The sequence below is a fragment of the Thermobia domestica genome, chromosome 1 (assembly GCF_964235325.1).
Source record: "Thermobia domestica chromosome 1, izTheDome1.hap1.1, whole genome shotgun sequence".
Lineage (NCBI taxonomy): Eukaryota > Metazoa > Arthropoda > Insecta > Zygentoma > Lepismatidae > Thermobia > Thermobia domestica.
The window spans coordinates 299,001,811-299,029,114 of record NC_137454.1 but is presented as its reverse complement, the minus strand read 5'-3'; the positions used below and the strand labels follow the sequence as shown (position 1 = coordinate 299,029,114).

The window sequence follows — 27,304 nt, the reverse complement described above, 5'->3', positions numbered from 1 at the left end:
AGTATACGTGGAAATGAGAAAGAAGAATGTATTTTGTTGTTTTTCATTGAGATCAATAGAGAATGTGACCTAATAAATTCTTTTAAGATTTTCCCTCCGTAACTCTCAATTCCTGCGAAGAGATGTTCTTGCAATATTCGATTTGTTTAGGTGGGTAGGGAACTGACTGCCTCTTATACACGTCCAAGGGCTGTGGCAACTACAGACCAGGCTTCAAGCGGAACGTTTCCGCGCTACCAGCTCATTGCATATATTGAAAATCACAGGTTTCGGATCATACACTGGAACACTTACACGGATCGGAACTGTCTGGAACACTTACACGGAAATGAAGTATTTCACCATTTCCATTTGTGTTACTGTGGAGATTTTAAAAAAATGAACCTCTTGCTAAAATGGTCTTGTCTATAAAATTGTTGCTGAATTAAAGTGAACGATTTGGTAAAAAAATTAAAACTACTCGTTCAAAAATAAAAATAGTTAATTTAAATGCAATTTCATTTTCAGTGAAACTTTAGCGTCCTAAAGTAATCTGGTGCATAATTACAAAAATTGAACTCAATTAAAACCCGTTAACGAGAAGCTTTGTGAATTTAATTAATTAGCGTAATAAATTGATACACGGGTTAGCATTCATGAGAAAAATGTCATATTCCAAGTAACTAAATTTAAGAAATAGTTTAAACAATAAAGACCATTTTCTTGGTTGAATTACATAAATAAGAATCACTGATTGCATTAACTTGTAACCAGTTAAATAAGGAAATTGACTCATGTCATTAAACTACATAAATTTAAACAATAAGTTGAGCACTGCAGTTGTAGTTGTTCGGATCAGTCAAGATAGCCGTTCCAAAATCTGTGTAAACGTGCTCGATAAAGGCGGTAATTTCTCTAAACTTTTCTGTGACAACTTTTTTTTTTTTTTTTTTTTTTAACGAAAAGTTGGTGAGTAGGAGTGAATTTTTAGTTAGTAGGTTAGAATGGTGTAGTTGGTGTGTTAGAAGTAAAGCACATAGATAAGACCTCGCATCGCTTTAGTGAATCTTCAATTTGAATTCTCAGCTATATAATTGAAATTAAAATTACTGATAGCAAAACAAACATTGGTTAATTCAATCGTAAGTTAAAATTGTGTTACTTCTGAATAGAAAGGATGTATTGGGTATTGCAGAGGACATTTACCTTTTTTGGAGAATATGAATTTTAAGTAAAAGCTCAGTAATTAGTACTTTTATTTAAATTAATGTTATTAACCTCAAAATTATTTCTATTTCCTTTTCGCTAATTACAAAGTCCAGTAAGAATTATTCAGTTTAAGGAAATTGATGATTTACTTACAATTTACGTTCAATAATTCTGTACTTTGGATGTAAAGCCCTTTTAGAAGTACTGCGCAGTCATCCTGTTTAATTCAACTATCCCGATTTGCATATAGGTCTAATAGTAAAATTGAATGTATGTGTGAATAAAGTTCATTTTTTTCCCTTTTTCTGGAGTATTTTAGACAAAACACTCGTATGCTATTTGCATATTGGTTATCTAGGGCTCAAATTAGATGTTTGTGACAACATACAAAGAGATGAAATTTCAGTTACAATTATTATAAGAAATTCTTCTCAGAATTCCTATGCAAGAAAATTATATCCCACCAAAAACCTAAATTGTAAAACAGAATCAAGTTTTCGTACATTTATCACTTCGTTTGACAAGAAGAAGAATAGTGACCTCAAACGATGCCAAGCTCTCTTGAAATCTGCAAATCGAAAAATGAAATTTAGAGCTTTAGTGCTGATGACAATTTAGCCAGAAAAACTCCTTTCGAGGCGATTCGATATAGAACTTCTTCTCACAATGAGACTTACGGAAGTGTTACTCACCGATTTGAATGAAACTTTGCATATTTGTAGAACATCGAAAAATAATTGACACGTATCTTTTTTTATTTCGGCAATGGTGCGGGTTTAAGGGTAGAAACCACCCTTTGAACGTTAGGGGTAGTCTCCAAGCATACACAGAAAACAATCATTTAATGTAGAAGAAAACATACCGCCAGGGGGTTAGAAGAGCTCATTCTGATGTCAATATTACAAAATTCAAAATGGCGGTTCCAATATGGTGACTATAATTACGAAATATCTTCTGGTTTGAAATTCTCTGCAGTTAGCCAAGAACAATTATAGTTGGCAGATGTTACTGCGAGAAGGTTGCAGACCGATTTGAAACCCCATTCCGTATTTATTTTAACGGGATACTTGGTCAAAGTGAGTTTCTGCACCTCTGACCATTCGCGGTGTTTATTTATAGTGAGTCTCCTCGCCTCTCACTATTCGTGATGCTTATTTATAGTAAGTCCCCTCGTGTGCACCACGTGAGGTTATACAACGCCACCTACGTAGAGATAGACAGCGCAATATACTACAGTTGGCATTGGGTTATATGTATTTCGTTTTCAGGCCGCGACATTTCGCAACAAGACGTTTACTTATGTTTTAATTCTACCCATCGCAAAACTCTCACTCACTGGACGAACTAATATTGGCCATGAAGCAACGAAAGTTGTCTTTCAATACAATACTCAATCAATCGATGGTTAGACTCAATCAATCGTTATATAATCGAGACGAAATTGTGAAATTGTGATCCCTCTTTTAGCCCTTCCCGGCGTGAGCTCATGTGATTCGGGTTCCACGTTAATCATAGTAGGTCCTGTCTCATATAGCCTCGCTGCTGAAAGGGGCGTTAAACTAAAAATCAAATCAAAACTACTTTCAGCCTCACTATTATATTCAACAATCCATTTTAATGGTAAAGAAAGAGGAGATGAAAATTTCGGTGATCAGAATTAAAGTATTGCATTACCAAATTAACCTACTGTCCCAATTTAGCGCCTATTGCGTTTTTCAAGGTTTAACACGTAACATAAATATACTATAAATCATTATAAATAAGCACCCCGAATAGTGAGGGGTGAGGGGACACTTTAAATAAGCAACCCAGGTAGAGAGATACAGGGACTCACTTCAATGAAGCATCCCATTAAAATAAGTACAGAAAGGGATTTCAAATCGCTCTGCAACCTTCTCACTTAACCTCTGCAACAATATTGTTCTTGGCTAGCTGCAGAGCATTTCAAACCAGAAGACTTTTACCGTGAGCGTGAGTTTTCTCGGGGTTCTCCCGTTTCCGCCCACTTTCTTCATTCCACCATTTCATTCATTCCTCATCATCACCGTCTCCTTTAGCCTATCCGGTATAATCGTTAGACTAAAACTTAAAGATTTCATATCATTTCCATAAGACCTTTAGTAATTGTTGTCACCATAATAGATCCGCCATTTTAAATTTTGTAATTTTTATATCAGATTTCAAATCAGCCCTCCTTCTTCTCCCCCTGGCAGTATGTATCTTCTACATTAAATTATTGTTTTCTGTCTATGCTTGGATACCACCCCTAACGTTTAAAAGTTGTTTTCTACCCTTAAACAGGCACCATTGCCGAAATAAAAAAGATACATGTCGATTATTTTTCGATGTTCTACAAGTATGCAAAGTTTCATTCAAAACGGTGAGTGACACTTCCGTAAGTCTCCTTACCAATACTAGCGTTGCAAATTTCATTTTCCAATTCTCGGATATCAATAGAATTTGTCATCGATTCTGATTTTTTTTTAAATGATATTTGCAAATTCAGTATAAGTTTACTGTAGTTCAAACTCTCCCTTCTATTGTCTTTGAGAGAATTGAAACCTTCTGTATGAGTATTTCTATTACTTTTTTTGTGTGTGATTTTCGCAATTTTTGGACTTTTTACTTCACTACCAGGTATGTCTTCCATTTGTGCCAAAAAGGTCACATTTCCATGTTTGCAGGAAGTGCCCTATATGTTTTAAATTTATTTTATAACTTACATAACAATATACAGTTTTTACCTTTTCCCTCCAAGTTTCATCCATGGAACAGGAAATTCGGTTTAACGTCGTACGATTGTGCCCTTTAAGCTAAGGGAGACGGGAGACCCCCATCAGGATCCTGTCGCCTATAGTCGACAATTTGTCCATGCCGACCAGATGCCACGGTCGGATTGCCGGCGCCGGACACCGACGTCTTTGCGCCCGATTTTCGACCGCGACGAGCAAAAACAGAGTCGTTCACCAAAAGAAAACAAAGAGAGTTAGAAGGTAATTTGTTGCTTTAAAATACGAATTAGGGCTTATATTTCCCTCTACAAAGCTTTCTCGTAACAGTCGGTAGACATTCGGAGGACTGCAAAAAGAAACTGCTGGCAATTTCCTGAAAAACGACGTCGGCACTTCGTCGGTGAAAGTTTCAATATCGCGTACAAGCGGCAACGAGTCGAATTTTGAGAAACGAATAGGGCCTGTATCTTCTTTAATGATGAAGTAAAAATTGAAACTGTCCGAAGGTTTTTCTTGTGGGTGGACACTAATTCCATTAAATATATCTTGTGAAAACAGAGTTGGCAGAAAGTCGGCACACAGCAGACGGAACGACTAAGGCAAATGATGGTCGTAAAAACGTTAAAACGCTGATGGCGTGCCAACCATAAAAAGGTAAATGTATGGAAAGAAATGTAGTAAATGGACTGCGCGTAAAGGGTATATGACAAGTAAATTTTTAAAATTAAATTACAAGTAAAAGAGGATCCTTTACAAACATTTTGGAAGACGACATACAGCGGACGGGCCGACCGCGCCAAATATAGTCGGAAAGACACCGAAACGCTTGCGGCGTGCCGACAAGTAAAGGAGCCAAAAGAAGGTCGGCAAACAGCGGACAGACCGACCTCGGCAAACAGTGGATGCTCGGACAAGCGCCAAAACGCTGGCGGTTCGCCGACAAGTAAGATAACTCTTGTACTATAGGATCTGCAAGCGGAACAACAATGGAAAGTAAGTTTCACATCTAAAACAGTAAGCTGATGATCCTTTTAAAACGAGTCGGAAAAGGGTTGGCAGACAGTGGACGACCGCGGTAGTTAATGCTCGTATATGCCTCCCCCATTGCCAATTTGCCGCCGTCGATGGCGGACCGCCTCCTACTTCAGCGGCCAGGCAGTCAACACAGGCGGTGCCAAGGCGGCATGTGGGCATTTTCCGCTTATGCTGTTTAGCAGCCCTTTCCCGATGACGGCCCGCCAGTGACGATAACACCTTTGCCGCTAAAGAGCCTGATTGGAGAAATCGTCATATGGTCCCGTTGCCTGTATAATCGGTTCGCGTTCTTCATTTTTCACATGGTGATGCAGTGTGGGTTGACTGCTTCAAACAAAGAGTGTTGTTGATTATACGCCCGAACAAGGCACGCAATAAGAATAAGTGGGTAAGACTACGACTCAAGGTACTAAATATGGGTTAATTACTGTATCGCCAGAACAATTTTAGGAAATTTACCGGGTCAATTGGAGAATTTGTTTAAGTTTGTGAGGAAGAATGAGTGAAAGTCAGGTAATGGGAATAGTAAAAGTTAAGAAAGTGGTTGTTTTCGATATATGCTTCACTGTATGTGGTGGCAAATAGACTATTTCGCGGAGAGGTACACTTGTTACGATATAGTGGCGCGAAAGGCAGTGTGGAAATGGTGCGTAAATGTCAAGGGAAAGACATATCATGTGTGAGTTATATAGAAATATTAAAAATAGGGAGCTCGGTGGATCGGTGGTAAAGCGTTCACCTCTGGTGCTTGAGGTCCGTGGTTCGATCCCACCTCGCGAAGTGTGGAATTTGTGGTGGACAAACACCGTGCTTGTGTTTTTTTCTCGGGGTTCTCCCGTTTCCTCCCACTTTCTTCACTCCACCATTTCATTCATTTCTCATCATCACTAGCCACTGTCACTGCCGAACCTGCTCTCTTCGGACACCCCCCTCGCTACCGCGGGGGCCCACCAGCGTCGCCCTGCCCTGACTCAGTTATGTGGCATTCGAGCCTATTCGAGCACAGGTTGGTTTGTTTTTTGCACTGTAGTTTTTATGCCCCTAACCTAATGCAACGTAATCGAACGTAACTTAATCTAATCCAACCAAATACAACTGATTAGAGTACGTTTTGATACTTTTTTTTCGATTTTCAAATTGGTTCTGCGATACAGCAGTAATTTACTAAATTTAGGTTATGTTAGTTTGGACAATTTTTATATTAAGAGCTCTGGGTTACTGCTAGAGGTGATAACTTGATTTTAACTTTTTTTGAATAGTTGTTGCATAATAGAGTGAAAAAGTGACCCGCAACGTTTTATTATGGCAAAAATACTTAATAAAACGAGGCGGTTTACAGGCTGCATCCCTATAATACAATCAAAAGAACGCTATTTCCAAGCACAAATCCGTACTCGAGGGGGAAAATGTCAGCGCGGTGAGTGGTAAGCCCGGTTTGAATCTCTCCGCCACCACATATCTTTTATAATATTTTTATTTATAATTTTTACTTCATTAATTTATATTTAAATCTCATTTTCCAGAAGGAGTGAGACCCTTGTACTTGTAAGTAATTTAGAAAATCACTTTTCGCCACATTTCTCCTTCCTTTAATTTACACGTTAGAGCGCGCGAACAGTGGTACGTGTTCTCTGGCAAGATTATATAGTTAACAATTACGAAAATATCTTTAAAAATAATGCTTTCTCCAAACTTTTTTAGAACAATTTTGCAGAAACTCTGCATCAAATAACAATAAATGCACAAGTTTGGTTATGTAAAGACTCAAACTGTTTGTATTTTCTTATTTGGGCTCTATGCTCGCCAGCGGATTGTCAATGGGGAACGTTGGTGGCGTGCCGACTACAAAGATTTCTTTTGACAGGCAATCAGTGGAACAGTAAATCTGATAAATTGAACCATGACCTTTCTTTTGTTTGTAGTCGCCGATTATTGGCCATGCTCGCCAATAAAACATGAAATTGACTTTTAAAATCCTTTTCCAATTAATTGATAGGAAAACGACAGCCTGAAAAGTCCTATTCCGACGGATTGATGCAGTTTTTTTTCTCCGAAGAAAGAGTTTGCAACGACCAAAATTTGAATTCATAGAACAGTGGCGTTTCTAGTGGTCCTAATAGTGAAAAATGTGCTTTCAGGAGGAAAATGTACTGTTATAAGTTTCTCACATTAGGCTTACAGACGTGTTAATTGAATTATTCTTAACGTTCATTATTAGCTGCTTACTTTGTTATTTATTTTTTAGGCCTCTTTCAAGCATTTGTAAGTCATTCCTAGATACTTTCCCTCTACATGGCACTTAAATCGTACTGAGAATTGTAGAAATGTACTGCGTATGTACCGAGTGCAACATTATTGGTGGGAATCCGCCATGATTTTCATTGCATTGCTACGTACGTTTTCTGCTGTTTGCGGACTGCTCGGAAAGGCTAGTTTCCAGCGGCGACGCAGGTGCATTTTATGCGCCTTTACGTCTGTTTTCCGACTGCTCAAAAGGACCTCTTTTTCATGTCGGCTTCCCGATTCTCCCACATTCTGCATCCGACCTCTTGCCGCCGTCGAAAAGTGGCCCTTTGCCGACTGGAAATCAACCCTTCAGAATGCAAAATTTTCACCACCTTTTACAGTAGCTTTGCTTAAGTCTGCCTCCGTGCTATGATATCTCTGCAAGGGCACAATTGCTAGTTCTGAAAGTATATAATACTTGCATGTTCCATTCAATTTCTTCTTTTTTCGGATGAGTGTGCTGCAAAAAAAGCAGAAAGGAAGAAATTTTATACTGGGACACACAAAAATGCAAGTATTATAGTATAATGCAAGGATGATCCTTGTGGGGAAATCATAGCATGGGGGAAGACTTAGGCAAGACTAATTTAAAAGGTGATGAAAATTTTGCCTTCCTGAAGGGTTTATTTCCAGTCGGCAAAGGGCCACTTTTCGGCTGCGACAAGAGGTCGGATGCCACCTGAGGGAGAATCGGGATGCCTACATCGAAAAGAGGTCCTTTCGAACAGTCGCAAACAACCGGAAAGGCGCATAAAATGCGAAGGCGCCGCCACTGGAAAGTAGCCTTTTCGAGCAGTCGGCAAACAGCAGAAAAGGTGCATAAAATGCGCCGGCGCCGCCGTCGAATAGTTGCCTTGCCGAACAGTCGGTAAACAGCCGGAAATAAGCATCAAATGCGCCGGCGCCGTCGTCGGAAAGTAATGAAGAGTTCAAAAACTTTTCATTAACAACAAAATGGAAATGAGAATAATGTTTTGTTGGAGCATTTCGAACGTTGAGATAATTTTAAACCGGTTTGAAATTTTAAAAAAATACTGTCCCGAAAATTTCTCAGAGGACAACCATTAAACCTTGCAACTAATCGAAGAGATATAAGGAATCACTTTTAGATCCTCAATAGCAGCGGCGCAAAACTGTCTTCAACATTGGGGGGACCGGTAAGACCCTTACCATAGATTTCTGGGCTCTCGGCATCTAAGGCCATTTAGCCCGTCACGTTTGAGGGATGACGTCCCTCGGAGAGATCACTATCCGGGGGACGGGAAGGAAGAAAGGATTGAGGAGGGAAGGAAGCGGCCTGGGACCTGTAAGTGAGGTACCACCTCGGCATTTGCCTGGTGTGAATGAGGAAAATCCAGGAAAACCTCATTCAGGGTGGCTGGCTTGAAAAAGAGACTTACACCTTTTCGACCGAGTGTCCCCATGCCCAAATGAAAATGAGAAACGAATGATTCCAGTCTAAGATGTATCTTTATTGTTTGGAGTGTTTTGCCCAATGAACACTGTATATCAGTGACATTATAATTAATTATGTGTGTAATGTATTTGCTTATTACATAGTGCATGCAAGAAGGAAGAAAACACTGATCATACATGAATTAGAAACTCCAACCAGAAGTAAGCTTAAATCTTGCAAACGATGGGAGATATTGAAAAAGTAATCAAAAATTTTCCATTTATGGTACCCCTTGCCATTTTTTTTAAATCAAGACGTCACTCTCTTGTGCCTGTAAAGGGACATGTGTAGATGTTGTGAGGAATGACAAGGAGTTTCATGCTCATACGTGAATGTTGCACTGTGTGGAAAGCGCAGGTTCAGCTAGTCTATATATTAAAATACTAGGTTTATATGTTTGTCTCCAAATAAAAGTTTGTATGTTTGTCCCCAATCCTTTCGACAATGATGTCTCTAAAACCACAAATGCTAGAGACATGCCGTTTTCACTGGTTGACTCCAAATTTTGTGTAAATTGTCCATTTCTAATTGAATATTTTAAAGAAAAGTGGCCGTTCTTCCTTTACTGCATTTTTAGGGGTACACTGGAAGTGTTGAAATTTTAACCCATTTAAGCCCGCTGTTCCCAAATGGAAACAATTTATTTTTATCCCTTCTTGTTAGTGGATTATCTGTTATGGATTTTTTCTTCTTGGAATAGTAAACATGAAAAAATAATTACATTATCACTTCGTTACATCCTTGTGTGCGCTTCCTTCTGTATTAGATTTTGAATTTAAATGTTCCCTTTTGAGAACAGCGGGCATGAATGGGCTGATGAAATATTGACCCTTTTCGGAGCAGTGGTACTAAATAGAACAGTGAAAATAAATTTATCTGAACAAGCTGCTTGGCATTTGTGTTCAATTTTTGTAGTTACAGCGTACACAATAACGTTCATTACATTTCCTACATGGTAATAGCAATTCCACGCTATTAACGATAATGTGGTGCCAATATGTACCTACTTGTTACAACATTGAAAAAAATGAAATGGAAATTGTTGATGTCTTTAGTGTGTTTTTTCTCAAGTAATTATAGTGGTTCATTTACAAAGTGTGGGAGAGGGATGTAGCTTTTCCCGATAAGGTCTTTCTTTATTGCTCTAGAGAAAATGAATTTTATGTTTTTGTATAATTTTAATTGACTAGTTTACTCTTTAGTATCTACCCCCAATGGTTTGGTAGTGATATAGGTTACATCAGGTTAGGTTTCGTTAAGTTAGGTTTGATAAGGGGTCCTGTAAGTGTTAAACTTGAATCCCAATGATTATTGAGAACAATTCTTTGTGAGTTACAGTTTTCCGCGGGAGCCGATAATTTTGGGGGAGATACTAAATACTGTCCTTTTAATTTATCATTTTTGTACTTTTTAATGGAAAGTTTATTGATTCAAACGAAAGTAAGAAACTGTTTTGCAGAATTCCATGACATAGCTGTGTATTTTTCACAAATAAACGATCGTTTACGTGACGTCACTATTGAAATAAAAGTTGTAGCAGGGCGAGGGATGAAAGTAATAACTGGGCGAACTGTTGATGTTTCCTTTAAATGTGACGATGAACAACATATGACAGTTGCACAAATGAACCAAACTGCATCTGGATGAGAACCTAGATCTTTTGGAGTTTAGTCGTGAAGTTTGCTTGAAATTTAAAAATATACTCGCAGCGACTAGAGACCTCCAAGAAGTGTGAAACCAGTTGAAAGCAGAATGACAGTACGAGTACGTTACGATGGCCACCATAATGAAATAGAAGGAAACACTGAACAATCCAATTGCGTGGCACACCAGTGTGTTGCGACACATCGGGTGGGAACCACTGTATTAGGATGAACTGATCACCATTAATTGTTACGAGGAATCAAATGGGAGATGCAGCTCGGTTTCATTTAGATACAGTATTTCGAAAAAAAAAAGAAAGAAAAGAAAAAAGAAAAAGGTAAAAAGAATCATTGCAAAATATTCCCTTTCTTTATTTCTTTTGTTGAACAACAGCTAGAAATAAAATAACAAAATGAATCACTTGGTTTTATTTTTTAAACGAATAAAAATATGACACTTCCCAGTTGTTAAAAAGTCGTTTCTAACAGGATGTTTAGTCTTATGGATTCAAAGTTTTGTAAAAGAACTACACAAGCATTATTTCAGGATTAGATTAATACTAACTTAAAAAAAAAAGTATGCATCATACTTCTCCTTTTAGGAAAATAGTGTTGAATTAGCATAATATGTTTTCTCTACATTTTCTTTCGGTGAAGAACGCTTATTTTATAAAAATATGGAGTATGTGTTTTTCTCCTTTCTTATTCAAAAGTATACCGTACCAACAAAACAATGTTGTATATTTGATTAAATATAAAATTATTTCCAGAAACTAACAGTAACTGTCAGAAAGTTTATATTAACATTTAGACGTTGAATTGATATAAACTAGATTTTTGTTTAAGAAAAAACGAACTATGTAAGATATGAAGTAAATAATTCTTACAATAGGATTCACTGAACCAGGAAGAAAATTATAGGTTTGAAAATAAAAAAATGATTATGTCGAAAACTAAAACATTTGTTTAACGTTATGAGAATTCTTCTTAAGGCTATGACTATAGTGATTACTTATTTATTTTTCAACAAAGAGAACAACAACCTACTGTACTATTATAGCATTTCACACGCTGTATGAACTAACTACGATGAATAAAATTCACGCAATATAAACTGTTGTGTCTGGATATAATTCTATTTGTGGATGGCAAATCATGTACTTTTTTACAGAGAACTTGAGTTAAAATACGTTCAGTTCGTTAGTGAAAATAAAATATAAGAAGTGTGATCAAAAAGTACGGTGAATAATTTTACTAGAAACAAAGAAATAAACTTGCATGGAATTTGATTTAATCTCCTACAAGGCACTGTTTTGGTTAGTAATACACTTATCCCAACATTGAATTCATGACTGAACCATTTCTCTAAGTCTTCTTTTCGAAGGGCGTTCAGCTGCTGTTTCATGCCCCTCAATGTCAAGAATGGTGTCAAAATACCTTTCTTTAAGCATGATTTGAACTTTTGAAAAAAAAAAAAACAGAAGTCGCATGGCGCTATATCTGGAGAACACAGCGAATGTGGACAAGGAGGAATACTTTCTCGGACAAAAACTCGCAAATCATAAGCAAGGTGTGGCACGGCACATTTTCCTGGTGAAGAAGGAAGACATTTGCGCATTTAATCAATTGTTAGAATGCTTTTCACGTACCCATACGAGATGTTTATTTCTTCAGAAATCTCTCGACTAATCAGTCGCCTTTTTGAACAAATCATTTTTGCACCTTTTTGCACGTTTTCGTCTGTTTTTGACGTGCAAGGACGTCTCGATCGTTGCTCGTTTTCAACCTACTATTTGCTGCTTTTGAATCGTTCATACCACTTGTAAACAGTCTTAAATGTAACCGATTCATCGCTATACATTGATTTTGACATTTCGTGAGCTTCTTTGGCACTTTTCTGCAGCTTAGAACAAAACTTAATGTTGGCGAGCGACATATACTCTCAACACGTAATCACTCTTCTGCCTTTGGAAGACAATTAACATGTCATGACTCGTTCAAACTCGACACTTACTGTACCAAAGGTTTAGACTACCGGAATTACTGGTTCAAATGGATACAACATCTTTAGATGAGATTGTGCAACTACATTCATTGTACTTTTCAATTACAACTTGTATATGCCGGTAAAGTTTGCCAGTATATAAGTTTTAGTATGACAAACTGGCAGAGAAAAAATTCAAAAATGGACAAAAATGGACATATCATGTTTGGCCATTCTCGTATAGAGAGTTACCCAATTGTCTATTTTATTTCGCATTCATTACCTTAGTTCCAAAGTTAGGATCCCTATAATAGCAAAATAAGTTCATCATGTAGGCATTTCTGTTCCACATGTATATTGTTTTAATATTTCCAATTCAATTTCTTTGACCTTTTTGAAAATACTTATATGTGAAAGTAAATATTACGTAGTTTTCCACATGTCTAAGTATTAATGATTCAGTGAGTTATTCAATTTCTTTCTTCTATTGAATAAGGAATTGAGTAAAAAATTCCTTTTCCCATCACCCATAAAATGAGGAAAGTAGAGATGCAAAAAAGCCGGCTTTTTTGAATCGATGGTTTTTTTTACATAAAAAGCCGGCTTTTTTGGGAAAAAACGAGAATTTTGGAAATTTTGGCTTTTTTCAACTTCATGATTTTTCTATCTAAATAGCTTTCTTATAGTATATTCTATAGTTAGATAAAAATTCCATGACCTGAATGTGATATTTCGCTCTGAAATTCACCATCAAGATGGATGGAGCACATGTGTTACGAATTAAAGCTAACATGAAGAATGTAGTATTTGAGGGTAATTTTAGAGGCTATTTAACTTTATTTTAACTTTTGAGTTATCGACATCTTTTTTCTTCTCTAGTTTGTCATCCGTGTTTCATTTCTAAGAGCTTTTAGTACTCTAGCTTCTAGCGCAAAAGTTAAACTTGCCCGTTTTTCTATTTATCCGTCAAAGCGTACGTTTTTCAACATATCCGTCAAACCGTACTTCCACATTTCTGTTATACTGTAGCTGTGAAGTGATTTAGCAATAATTTTCCGGACACAACCTTGAATACCAATTTATACAAATAATCAGTAGCGGATTTAGAAAAGTACTTTAGGAGGGTTTTTTCTGATTGTTTCGTTTCCTAAAAAGTCCTAATTTTATTTGGGAGGGGCTTGAAGTTTATGAGTACAGGCATAACTAATATTTCGTTTCGTTTATATGTTTAGCAATAATCTTCCGGATACAACTTTAAAAATAATTTTATACTGAGAATCAGTGGCGGATTTAGAAAAGTATTTTGGGAAGGGTTTCTTACTAATGTTTGGTTTTTTTAAAACATTCGTAATTTTTATTTGACGGGAGCTTAAAGTTTATGAGTAAAGGCATAAATAATAGATATTTCGTTTGTTGCAGACATTCCGTAACTTTGGGGAACGGGCTTCAGTCCGAAAGACCGCTCCCCTAACCTTCGCAAAACCGTCACTACTGGTAATTAGTAATAATAACGATTTAAAAACAATAAAAAAGGAAGTCGCCCAACTCACAGTACACTCACTATTTCTACATTCACAGATGGAATGAAGAAAAGCTTTGTCAGAATGGTCGAATGCTGGGTTGAATCCCGGACTTCCCGATAGAAGCGCAAAAGCTAATCACTCAGTCATGTTTGTTGTGCACTTGTATTTAGCTTAACTTAAATATATTCCGTAGTTTTTTTTTTTTTTTGGGAGGGGGGAGTTCCGTAATGATATGTTGAATCCCTCTTGTTAAAAATTCAGAAAACTTGAGGATTGGGTAAACTGTGATGGTGGTTCTATAAAACTTAACTGTAGAATTTCAAGAATATACAGAACCAAAAGCTCTAGATGTGCAGCCTTTAAGTGTATCATATAAATCTAAGTATTTCTCTTATGTTTTATTTTAATTTTATTTTGTTTCAAAAAGAGGGTATGGAATATTTTGAAGTAAAAATACTACATACTATTTTGCTAGTTATTTGTGTATTCTTTAAAAAGAAGTGTTTACTTTTAGGGTTGGCTGATTTACACAAACTTTTTTTTTAATAACTGGTTTAAACCACAAAAATAAAAAGAATGAAAAATGCGAATCGTGTGAACTTCATGGTAACGTTTCCAGATATCAAACCTACATGCAATAGTTTTATTTCCCTTTCACCTTTTAATCAAGGTGTCCCATGTTCAATTCTCGGTCGAACCACAATCCTTTTTTCATGCGTAACTCAAGTAGCGGTTCGGATGTCAGTTTAAGCGAAAGTCTTCTCCTTGATAACCTCGGTATTTCGTAAGGATGTTAAGCCTAAATATACGAAACAAACCAAATTGTATATTTCTACATGCCTAAATGCGTGTTGTTTTATAAAGAAGCCAATATTGCTTAAATATATTGATAGAAATTGGCAAAATTTATCGATTGCCTACGTAGCTTCCAACATTAGCTTGGATTGGACTTTCAATGATATCTACGTACCGGTACTAAATTTGTAACTTAATACCTCAGTTTTAGCGTACTGATTATGGTACGTTGACCTTTAAATTTTACATGCAAAGCAATAACAGGATTTTCCCGTTATTGTCTTACATTTCAAGTAATGACGGGATTTTCCCAATGCCTAGGGCGGAAGATTCTCAACTTAAGAAATTTACTGACCGCACTTCTTTAAGCTTATGGGAGTTCTTCCGGCATAACCCCGCTGTTGCATAATAACATCAAGGCGAAACAAACTTAGGCTATTTCTGTGAATATGTAATATAAATACATAAAGCAAAAAATCGAAGTCAAAAAAGCCTGGTTTAAACCAAAAAAGCCTGGTTTAAACATCCCCCAAAAAACGGGTTTTTGGCATATTCAAAAACAACCACGGTTCTTGCCAACTCTGCTTACTTTTGTATATAGGAGGTTAAAAAATTCTTATTATATACATTGGTTAATCCTGTGGAATTCATAATGTAAATATGTTGAAGAAAAATTGTTTGAAATATTTTTTCGAAATTCATAGTTTATTTTCGATGTTTTATATTATTATCAGCATCAACCACTAATTAAATGATTTTTTGTGTTATAGAGAAGCGATACAAAGTCTGTTTTATCAATTTAAAGCAGTATTTTGAAAAAAGCCCAAAATTTCCGAAGCAAAAAAGCAAAGCAGAAAAAACCGAGTTTTTTCCAAAAAAGCCGGTTTTTTTCCGAGCCCTTGCATCTCTAGAGGAAAGTAATGCTACAGAACGAAATTTGCTTTAATATGTTGATTACTTTCAACTTTATCTTGATAATTTTTAATAAAGCGGAATAGATAATAGGACATTGTAGTTAATTTTTTCCTATTGTTCTTCTCTTGGACATGATTGGCCACAGAAAAAGAAAAAGATAAGAGGAAATCAGATAAAAAAATAAACAGAAAAGGAAAAGGATAAGTGCATGAAAACTTTCCATTTAAGAGAACCATTACTGCTCCTTCCCCTTCGTCCCATCTGCATTTCGGGGTCCCTGAATTTCCTCTGTAAAAGGACTTCCTGGTGATGTGTTAGAATTGATCATGAACCACTGTTCGCCCAGAGCAAAAGTGCTTGGAAGGTTTCAAGTGTTATCTGCTGCGAACGAAGGAATCCTCACAGCTAAAGATTTTTCCCCCTTTTTTTCTTTCTTCTGCTTCATCTTAAGAGAAAATGGAACAACATGGAAACTAGACAAATGCTTTTAGGACACACACTCCTAAAGCTTCCATTTTTCTCAGTCGGAAATTTTAAGTGTTTCGATTCATCGTTCTTTCGTTAAACATTAAGGGAAAAGAGATAAAGGTGTATAAATATTATATTTATTTTGGTTGTTCGTTCAGCAGCTTACAAGGTTAAAAATATGAATTTGGTTACAACACACATGGTTCAAATAGAAAAAATACGGCGAATAATGTTTGTAAATTTTAAAAAAATGTATGTGCATCACTGGACAATTAGACATTTTGTTACCCACAATTAACTATCAGTTAAGATCGTTAAAATAGCAGAAATTTTACCCAAAAGAATCGGAGAGCCAAGTAGTCGAACATCACACTGTACAACACAAAATTTCTCTTTTCCTTAAAATTGTTTTTCTAATGTATTTTTGCAGGCAAAACGTATATCTTTGATCAGTTTCTACGTACAATTTTCTTGAAAAACATCATATTTCTACATTATGTATTTTACGTAAGAAACAATTGTCAATTTCTTTAAAGGTTTCTCTTAGGATGATGTCGCTATTAGTTATGTATTGTTACAAAAAGAATTGTTATGCTAAATCCTGCAGTCATAAACTTGTTACATAACTACCACCTTGCTGACACATGGAGGAACATGAAGGTTGTGCTTTGCAGTTGCAGATGTTTGTAGAGATGTAACGTTTGAGTTGGGTTTCTACCAGTGAAATGTGTATGAAAAACAGACTGGGTTCAGTGTATTAGAATGTCTCGTCATTGTAAGAATAACCTTGATTCATTTTGTCATATATGAGGTGAACTAACATTGAAAAGTGAAAGATATAGCCTTGCTCCTGTTCCCAAAAAAGCATTTGAACTATATTTTGGATGCCAAGTAGGGAGCCAAGATAAGCGATGGCTACATGTCCCATTCTTGTGTAGGAACTCGCGAAATTGAATACAAGGAAAGGAAAGCGACCTAAAATTCGTTGAATCAATGATTGGAAAAGAGCCTAGAAACAACGTAAGGCCTTTTGTTAGACAGACATAAAAGGCTTTCTCTTCAAAATCAAATCATAAAATCTAACATCCTAATTTGAAGTCAGCAAGGCACCCAGTGCCCCATAGTGAAGAGCTACCTGTACCGAATGCTTCCAAAAGTTGTACATTTGATGTAGAAGAAGAAAGTTCAGACAATGAGGACATCGACTTTGAACCACCATCCCTTTCATTTATACCACATCTCGTCACACAAAAAGAGTTAGACGATTTGGTACGGGACTTAAAACTATTGATAACAAAAGCTACAATACTGAGTACGGTACTTGACTTCAGGAGTGAAATATTGGAGAAAAGATCAAAAGCAGCATGCTTTGAACGCGACAGAGTAACTTTTTGTCTTACTTTTTTTGGATTCCCAGTTGGACATTTTCCACAAAATTTAGGGTAAGTTAGTGATGAACATAGAGAAGATTTAACATTTCAACATTCGAAAAGTGATTCAGTTGACAATGGAACACTGTATGTATGATGAATATTACTGATCTATCATTAGAGTGTCTCCTTTGATAGAAACAATCGAAAAAGATCACAATCGCCTTCTCCGCAGAAATTTGTATAAACTTTTGTTCGTATATGTAAAAGTAACTGTTTTCTCTCTGTGTAACAAAATGTCATGTGACTGTATAATAAAAATAATACGTGTTAGAAGGAAACGGACTTCACTTCTTCACTTGTTGACTTCACTTATTTTTCTATATCATATTTCTTTTATGACTGTTTCACTAAGCTATATGTACTATTATAAAAAAAAAAGGTAGAAATGACTGGCTTATCATCCTACAAGCCATACTACTTACTGTAGATAGAAACGTGAAATTTGGACAGAATACTTGTTTTATCGTGGAAGAAAGAGACAAGAAAGAATTTTTTTAAACATTTATCGTAGGAGGATAACTTCTTTTTTCATTTTCTGTCAGTGATGGAGTACCTCACAAATCCTAGAAGGAGATGAAACTGGGCATATACACTTTTCATCGAAAATAAGGAAACAGGAATTTCAGCATTTTCGAAAATTCCTCCCATATGATGAAAAAATGGCAATAATGAACGGGGAAGTTTTCAATTAGTACTGTACCAAAAGAAAATGTAAAATGAAAATATTACAGCTGACAATGCTTACAACGCAATTACGAAGCAAATAATATTCGCTTACAACTGGTAATTACACGTTTTTAATAAGAAGCATTGAAAATAGAACTAATATAAATGTGAAATGTTATTTTCAATTGCGAATGAAACTAGTATGTTAAATGTTTTTTTTTTTAATTTGTATTGGAAGCATGCATATCCAGAGACAGATTCATGACGCAAATTGCGCCAGGGATATTTTAAATAAAACTAATTAAAATATTTATCTCACTTGACAATTAAAAAGCGTATATGAAATGTATGTAACATTCACACAATTCAACGAAGAACGCAATCAGTAAAGAAGAAAAGGGAAGTATACCAAAGGTCAAGCACATTAGGAAAATTTGAAATAACTGTTCTCTGTATGTTTCTTTGTTTAATTTTAGGGATGTGTCAGGAATATTTGGAAAGGAAGTGCCAAATATCATGGATGGATAATTATGCACGTTTTGTTTTCAATAGTGCAACTCATTTAAATGTTACTTCTTTTTTAATGCTCATAGTTTAATATATATACACTATATATACAGTGGTAGTGTTTTAAAATCATGGGACCAAACTGTAGGTTAATGATTAGGTGTAATCAAATAAAGTCAGTACATGATCGCTAGAAGTTAAAAGAAGCGAGGGTTGAAAGAATTGAAGTTTGGCATCCCTTTCAGCACTGAGGCCATGTAAGAAAATTGGATCTACTGCGTAAAGTTGGGTTTCAACCAAATGAACTTCCTATAGGATTCGAGTCCGGATCTTCCGCACCTCATGCTAACTATACAGAGTGGCTCAAAAGTAAGTATACAGTACCGTACTGATCAGCTCATTGCATTTGGTATCATTTCTTATTATCATCCATGAGGTAGACTTAGTTTCTTTATTATTTGTTCTTAATGTGTTTTTACTTATATCTTAAGCTCGGAAGAGCCGAAGCAAATAATCCCATAAACTAGAATGTTATACTTGATCAGTCAAGAGGTGTATACCTACTTTTGAACCACCGGCCACCCTGCATAGCTATTAGGATGTTTTCATCGGCTCTTTCAAAAATAACTAATTTGAGGAAAAAGTATTTAGTTCTTTTTCTAGTGGCTATCGAAAATTTAGCGTTACTTTTCGAAGGTAGAATAGCCATACTCGCTGGTCTACTGTCTACCAGTTGCGCCGTTGATGCACGAGATCCCGGGTTAGATTAGCAGTAGATGAGCCTTTGAAAAACGCATTTCATGGTTCCATACGCTAAATATCCAATCCAATCAACCAATAGTAAATAAAATAGCTTTATTGAATAATGTAAATATCACATTGTAGTTGTTTCTTTTCTTCTTTTTGTAGTTAAAATTTAGTTGAAGATACAAAGTAGGAAATTCGAACTAAATCATGTAATTGTTGGAGCTGTCCTAAGTACAATTAAACCTGTGTCTAACATAATCTCAAGATACTACATTTCATTCCCGTTGCAAACAGATTTTCAGTTAATGCAAGTTGCATGGAACTTACTTAATCCAACCTATTAGGTTAACTATAGATTAGCAGAACTAACGGACAATGATGTTGTTAGTATAATTTATATTACTTTAATGTTTTATGTAGTACACTTGCTCAGTTATAGTTATTTTATTATATATTCAACATATGCTCTAGTAATTTTAAATACTTGAAAAATTGAGTTTTAAGATGTTAATATCGAATATGACAGTTCAATATTAGTTAGCTATTAATGTTGCTTTGCCAAGATACATTTCTCATATCTGATCATATAACATCTCAAAAGATAAAATAAGGCACACTTCGTAAACTTCGGGACAGGCCAAGACAATCGTTGTGTGGTCTCAGTTTTTGAGCTTTTAGATGTCAAATAATTACAATGAAGATTCTTATTCTGTAAGACCGAGGGCATATATACGTGGTATTTATATTGAACATTCTCGGGCAGTCCACTTATAAATCTCGTAATATTTGAATTTAAATGGATAATAAATAATAATTACAACTACGTATATTTAATATAGAGTAATTAGAAACTAAAAATTAACTTGGTTGCAAATGAGTGAAACAGTCTTTATTTTCATCCTCCTTGCAACGATGTGCAAACAACTTACGACTTGATCAATAAGTAATCCAACCTTAGTTTAGCACTAACGCTTCAAATGATATATTTACAGGATTTTCTCACATATTTTGCTCACATGTGAGCGTGGGAGATAATACAAAGATATTTCCAGCAGAAAAGTTGCCAAAAGATACTCGAAAACATATAAAGTTTATATGCAAGTGAGACGAGAAAGATCTGCTGCCTAGGGATTAGGACTCTCGTTTGTTGTTATATTCTACTATTTCAGAGTGAAAAATAAACGAATGTGACTTTAAAAGGATTTTTGTATATCAAAGTAAAATGACCAATCAATAACAAAACTGGGCAGAAGTATTTGCGATGAAATGACAGTTAGCTTTTGATCAGACAAGTGGAAGATTCCTATTCCACAGATTTATCTTGTCCGTTCTTCTCCCCAAATAAAAATATTGTCAAAGGAAAGAAAGGATGTTGCAAACGCAAAGCTTAACTACTATATATATATAATATGAAATTCACAATGAATGCCTAGAGTGAAGCTCTTTCTACGTAAGATTAAATCCAACTCAAATTCCAGTGCCTCATCTCTAATACAGATATATGTAGTTCAACAAAACTACAAGAAGTACTATATATCAAAAATAGCTTAAAATGAGTTTGTGTGTGCAATGACAAGAAATTTTACAAAACAAAGTAAAAGAGATCACCTTGCTGGTAGTGCGTATATATGTTCTATATGCAATAGGAATTGAAACTCCGAACTAATTGGGACCACAGGTAGTTCGGATTTTCGAAAATGACCGAGAAAATGCCATAAAGGTTTAAATATACTGTACGGTATGCTCTTTTATCAATACAGTGGTTATACATTACATACAGTAATTACAATACCGAAAGTAAGGCTACTTACATTTAATGTTTCGGAAGAACCTGCTCGTACACTAAATTACACTGTTCTTCTAACTTACACTTAAAACTTAACTTGTATAGGCCTAAGGGAAAATAAAGATAAAAATATTGTATGACAACCAATTGCATATGAATGAGTTTTTGTAAAAACATTAACTTCACTCAACGCCGACGGACAACCCTATTGTTTGTTTATCGCTAGCGCTAAAACAAAATGTAAAAAGCTTCTAGGGACCACTTTGGGATTTTTGAGTTTCGGATTTTTGACGTTCGGATTATCAACGTCCTACTGTAAAATTAGTAGGAATTCTCTATAAAATTGCAAAGTTACACTGTCAAATTAGTACAATAGAAATTATCCTTTCCGATGTTCTAGCGGCTAGCGCGCACGCCTTTAACACACTGTATTTCAGGTTGACTCCCAGTAAGAAAGCTTTGATAATTTTGAACGCATTATAGGGGTTCGAATTCCATCTTAAACTACAGGTCCATGTCTCATGCTGAAAAGAGCTGATAAACTCCAACCAACAACCAATCAAAAGCAAGAAATTAGGTTAAGTTGAGTTGAACAATGATAGATTGTAATTGTAACATGTGTATTATTATTTTACTTGGAACAGAATAACATATTATGGTTCACTGCATTCTAATAACTTAATGTGGTACTATGCCATATTTGTAACCAATGTCGTGCAATTTTGGTTGGTTGATTGAATTGAATTGAAATTTAGAGTCCCTTTCAACACGGAAGCTCCACGAGACGTAGGCCTACAGTTTAAGGTGGGTTTCGAACGACATGAACCCTCAGCAGAAATCGAATTTCTTGTAATTGTACTCAAATCTTTGGTAGTGTACTCTACGTCCTGAAATAATTTACCTTTCTTTAATTCTAAATTTCACTCAATATTGTTAGAGTAAAATCTCCAAAGATGAGACATATTACGAATCGTTGGATCTCTTTAAGGTGAATAAACTAGTATGAGAGTATAAATGAATGCATCTGTTTATTCGTAATTTTCGACGAAACCTATTTTTCGTAAAGCTAAACATTGACTCTGTGGAATGATGAGCCACGTATTACAATGAAACTGATACTGGAGTGTACGAAGCTCCTTGTGACAATAGGAAAAGGACAAAGAGTAAAAACGCTTTGAAAATACTCGAATTCAAATCCTTTTGCTTTATCTTTGAGTAGTCACCTTTCTCCATCATAGAAGCAGCACCAACCCAACTATAATATATTTTGACCATGGTTTGTTACCTTCGGTGCAATTTGGTGTAAAATTAGGAAAATCAAAGTCCGCAACGCTACACACAGTATTTTGTTTGCAAGATAGGTAACATAAGTTACGCAATAAATGTTTTGGCGAACTGAATGAATTCTGTCAGAAGTCAAAGATGGTCGATTTTCAGTTTCTGACTCGTCATGAATGGCTCTACATGGCAATATAACTCTTATAATCGTTCCTCTTCCACAAACCGCGTGAGAGCGCTAGTGTCACTGATTTTCAGTCTACCTTAGTAGGATACCAATATTTTTTTATCGTGATTTACAGAAAACAACTTTTATGATTATCCCTGCATGTAATGTAGGCTATACAGATATATTATGTGCATCATGTTATAATTCATAAGATGATGATAATACAAAAATATGAAACGTTGCTGTTGCAATGTCTACCTTAATTAAGAAATATTACAAGAAAAATGAAGGACACGGTATGTGGGACCTTCAATCTTCATCACTATCTGCGTTTATTACTTCGGTGACAAGACCGGCAGCACACTGCTTAAAATCTCTGCAGGCCGAACAATCTTAGTAAAGTATCAAGCACATGAAAGGTAATAAATGATTGTAGCAACATAAGAACAACATCGAATTTTCCGATTCCCATGTGCACATTCACGATGACACCGCTTTAGACTCGAATACCCATATGTATTTGGAGCATAATCAATGTAAGACCTGTATGTCTTCCTACTAATATGTGCAGATTTTACCTCGAATTTAACTGTGTGGGTATTTTCTTTCCAGAAATAGATATTGATGCTGTTATCTTTATTCATCATTTCAGCCAAGTATAAATAGAACCAGTCTGAAACAACTTATAGTAATGTGTAAAAAAAAATTTAAGTCTCTTGCTGTCATCTGCGGGAAGTCCAAGATGTCCGCAGATGTGACATTTGCGATAGAGTATGTACACCTGTTCGAATCGTGCTTTTCTACTTCTAACCGTACTTTGTTCTCAGTGATGTGCTGTCGTTCCATTTGCTGAGCTACCTTGTGAAAGAAGTCATCGTCAGGATTAAGGCGATTATCAAAAGTATTAAGTAAACAGAAAGCTATCCATCATAACAAGCCAACTTAAGGAAGTAACTTCTTGTCCAATTGGTGAAGTAGAAGACGCTACTTTTGTCCAAGGTTGCCATGAACTGTCTGAATAACCCAGCAAAAATTTGTAACATAGCGGGAATAGTTCGCCTCAGTCGTAGTCAATTGTCTGTGCTTACATTTCGGTGCAGGCATTAAAACATGTCCTTCATGTTCCTTGTAATGTTTTCTAATTCAGAAAGACATTACAATAACAACATTTTGCATTTTTTGTACTATCATCATCTCATACATTATAACATTTTGTCCATTATATATGAGGACATTATATGTAAGGATAATCAAAAAAGTTGTTTTCTGTAACTCACGATTAAAAATATTGGTATCCTACTAAGGCAGACTGAATATCAGTGGCACTAACACTCTCACGCTGTTAGTGGAAGAGGTACGGTTATAAGAGTTATATTGCCATGTATAGCCATTCATGACGAATCAGAAACTGAAAATCGACCCTCTTTGACTTCTGAGAGAATTCGTTCGAAAGGCCCAAACATTTATCGCATAACGTAGGCAAAATGCCGTGTATAGCGTTGCGACTTTGATTTTCCTAATTTTACACTAAGTTGCACCGAAGGTAACAAGGCATGGTGAAAATATATTATAGGTAGATTCGTGCTGCTTTTATGGTTGAAAATATAAGGTGGCCACTCAAACATAAAACAAAAGGATTTAAATTCGAATATTTTCGAAGAGTTTTTCCCTAGATATTTGAAGGGCGAAATATATTGTTTCTTGTTCCCTGTGAGATCCTCCGCAAAGTATATTCACATTTTGTTTCGTCCTCTTCCGTGATATGAACATCCAATTATTGATTATCCAATTTTCAACAATAACTTCGAAATTGGAGTCAATTTGAAGTTGATTTTCTGGCCAAAGTTATCTTTGGACATGAGGCACCTTTGGTATAAATATCACAGCAATCCGTGTAAGGGCACTTTTTAACCACTTATCGGCTATATCCTTTGAAGTTATAGAATAGAAACAAAAAACAAATTTAAATTTGTATTCATCAACATTCTGCTCAAATTATTCATAATTTAAGTATGCAGTGAAATATTGTGCAATGCTCTGAAATACAATCATTTTACTCTGTGAAAAGAGGGACTAAAATAAAGCTAACTTACCCACGAATCATGTTCGTTGGCTTTTCCATGCTCTCAAAATTCAACTTCTGCCTAATAAAAGTAATTTGAACTATACTATTAAAACCTCCAAAACGTTATATCCAATTTTATCTTCATTTTAAAGAATCGTTCAACAAAAATAATGTTTCAACTTACGATACTATCAAGATTTACTGAACAATAACTAGATGAAATAACTTAGTATAAGTCACGAGAAATAACAGCCTATGCTCACAAGAATTTAGTGGTTCTTTTGTACTTAGATATTTCCGCAATTGTTTTATTTAATGGACCACAATTTCAGTTCAGTATTTCCTTTAGGACTATACTAATTAAACTTCAGGTGTTAATATACCTTACTTCTGCTAGCAGCTACAAAATTGCAATCTACAGTATAAAGGGGAACAGAAATTCCATCCATACCACTGTCTTCTATTTTACATCATCATCAAGAATTCTACTAGATGTCCGAATACTAGATGTTCAGCAAATCAGATGTTTACACGCATGTTTCCATCGCAACATTACGTTAAAACATATGGAAAAATAAACATATAGAAGACTATAAATATAATTCGCATATTTTGAATAATAATCGAAGCTTCTGAGTGAATAGTTTTGAAAATATATAATACAATTAAAGAAATTAAATATTAAGAATCGACAATATTAAAATAATATAAATTCGTAAATTCCTGACCGAGAGCGCTCACCTAAAATCTCCAAATAGAAGCACTTTTTGAACAAAATGTCATTATGAAGATATTCTGGATCAAGAATTTCAAGGAAGACAACTTATAAAATAGTTACTGAAGTTATTACAGTTAAAGACGCTATTTCGACTACTTCAGTTTAAGTCTCGATTTACACTTACGTACTAAATACAAAACCGAATTTTGTTAAAAGTGCATCTATAATATTTCAAAAGCATAACATAATTAATTGATTGAAGTTTCAGTGGAAGAATGAAATTTTAACGCATCTGGCAGTGCCTAAATATTATTTCTTTGTGGAAGATTTTTATTAAAACTGTAAATATTTTGTGTTTCTACTACACGTATAGTTCATTTCAAAACCTTATATCCTCAGTAACAAAAGACATTCATAGAACTAACTTTTTTACTAACATATTACAGCTATATTGCCAACAGGAATATAGCTTCCTTCAGAAGAAAGTATATAACGAGAACTTCATGCTTTGAAATAGACAATATATTCCTTTATGCGTGAAACAACATGACGAAAATGAGAATTTCTCTACCTTCTTTTGTTATACAAGTAAAACTATGAGAAGTTCTAATAATTTCAACAATATCGTTAACTATGGTATGAGACTGTGAATACAGGTATCCAAATACAAGTACTTATTTTTGTTTGATATTAATCATGTGTATAAGAATCTTTTAGTTGTATTCTATCAATTTGAATACTTATTTGCACGAAAAGGAAATATACAACAATAATAAAGTTTGGATTGAATAATCTAAATGAAGATTTAGAGGCAACGAGGTCTCTACGATGCAAACTAAATCTATAACTACCTGCAATAGTCCACAATATTGTAAGAGCTTTTTGATGAAAAATGATTGTAGATATTCTTGTTTGATATTAATCATGTGTATAAGAATCTTTTAGTTGTATTCTATCAATTTGAATACCTATTTGCACGAAAAGGAAATATACAACAATAATAAAGTTTGGATTGAATAATCTAAATGAAGATTTAGAGGCAACGAGGTCTCTACGATGCAAACTAAATCTATAACTACCTGCAATAGTCCACAATATTGTAAGAGCTTTTTGATGAAAAATGATTGTAGATATTCTAGTTACTATCTGAATTATTCGTTTCTTTCTAGGTCAAGGTTGCCTACAGAAGTTGATAATTGTCATCACTATTCGCTTTTGGATGATACATATGATTTGCTTTCCGAAAGTGAAGGTACGTAATATCTTGTTTTTCTCTTGTATTTTAGAACTATTAATTTGAATCTTTATCTAATTATACGAAGTAGAGAGCAATACATTACTCGACTGTCAAGCAATATTGTTCCGTCAATGACACTTGAAAAGACAAAACAGGTCATAATAATGAAGGTTAGTGATAGGACAATATGTTAAGCGGAATTTCATTCCTGCAAGAATACTGCTAACCTATCTATTGAAAAAGTTATAGTGATATTCAAGATGACGGCCTTGGTGGTCCCATGTGTTTCTAAGGTTGCCGCACCCCCAAAAATCATCTATTGCCAATGTAAACCACCGACCCAACATTCCTTCAGGTGTCAGATCTGTCGCCTGACATTTGGCCCACCTAATATAATTTGGTAGGAAACAACCTCTTAATTTCTTTTGACTCCACAGCAAATGTCATAGCTTACTAAATAATACTACATAGTATGTTAAAAATTAAGTTTGTTTTATTTCTTTACAATATACAGATCGCAAAACCATTTTATGCATGATGTATAGAATACAGTACTATTTATATTAACAATATTGAATTTTATAGACCCTTTTCCAAATTGTTTCTTGATGAGTGGAATGAAAATTCACTGTTAATGAGAATCCTGTTTTTTTTTCTTGTTTTTTAAAGAACA

At 35.1% G+C, this 27,304-nt stretch overlaps 1 protein-coding gene across 1 annotated transcript in view; it reads left to right on the top strand.

The window, feature by feature from the left end:
- Positions 1–27,304, top strand: part of LOC145667722 (head-specific guanylate cyclase-like) — a 649,486-nt gene that overhangs the window by 239,754 nt on the left and 382,428 nt on the right. Inside the window, exon 3 of the mRNA XM_081735178.1 lies at positions 26,564–26,646. Coding sequence (XP_081591304.1) covers positions 26,564–26,646 — 83 coding nt within the window. The remainder of the gene's footprint in view (positions 1–26,563; positions 26,647–27,304) is intronic.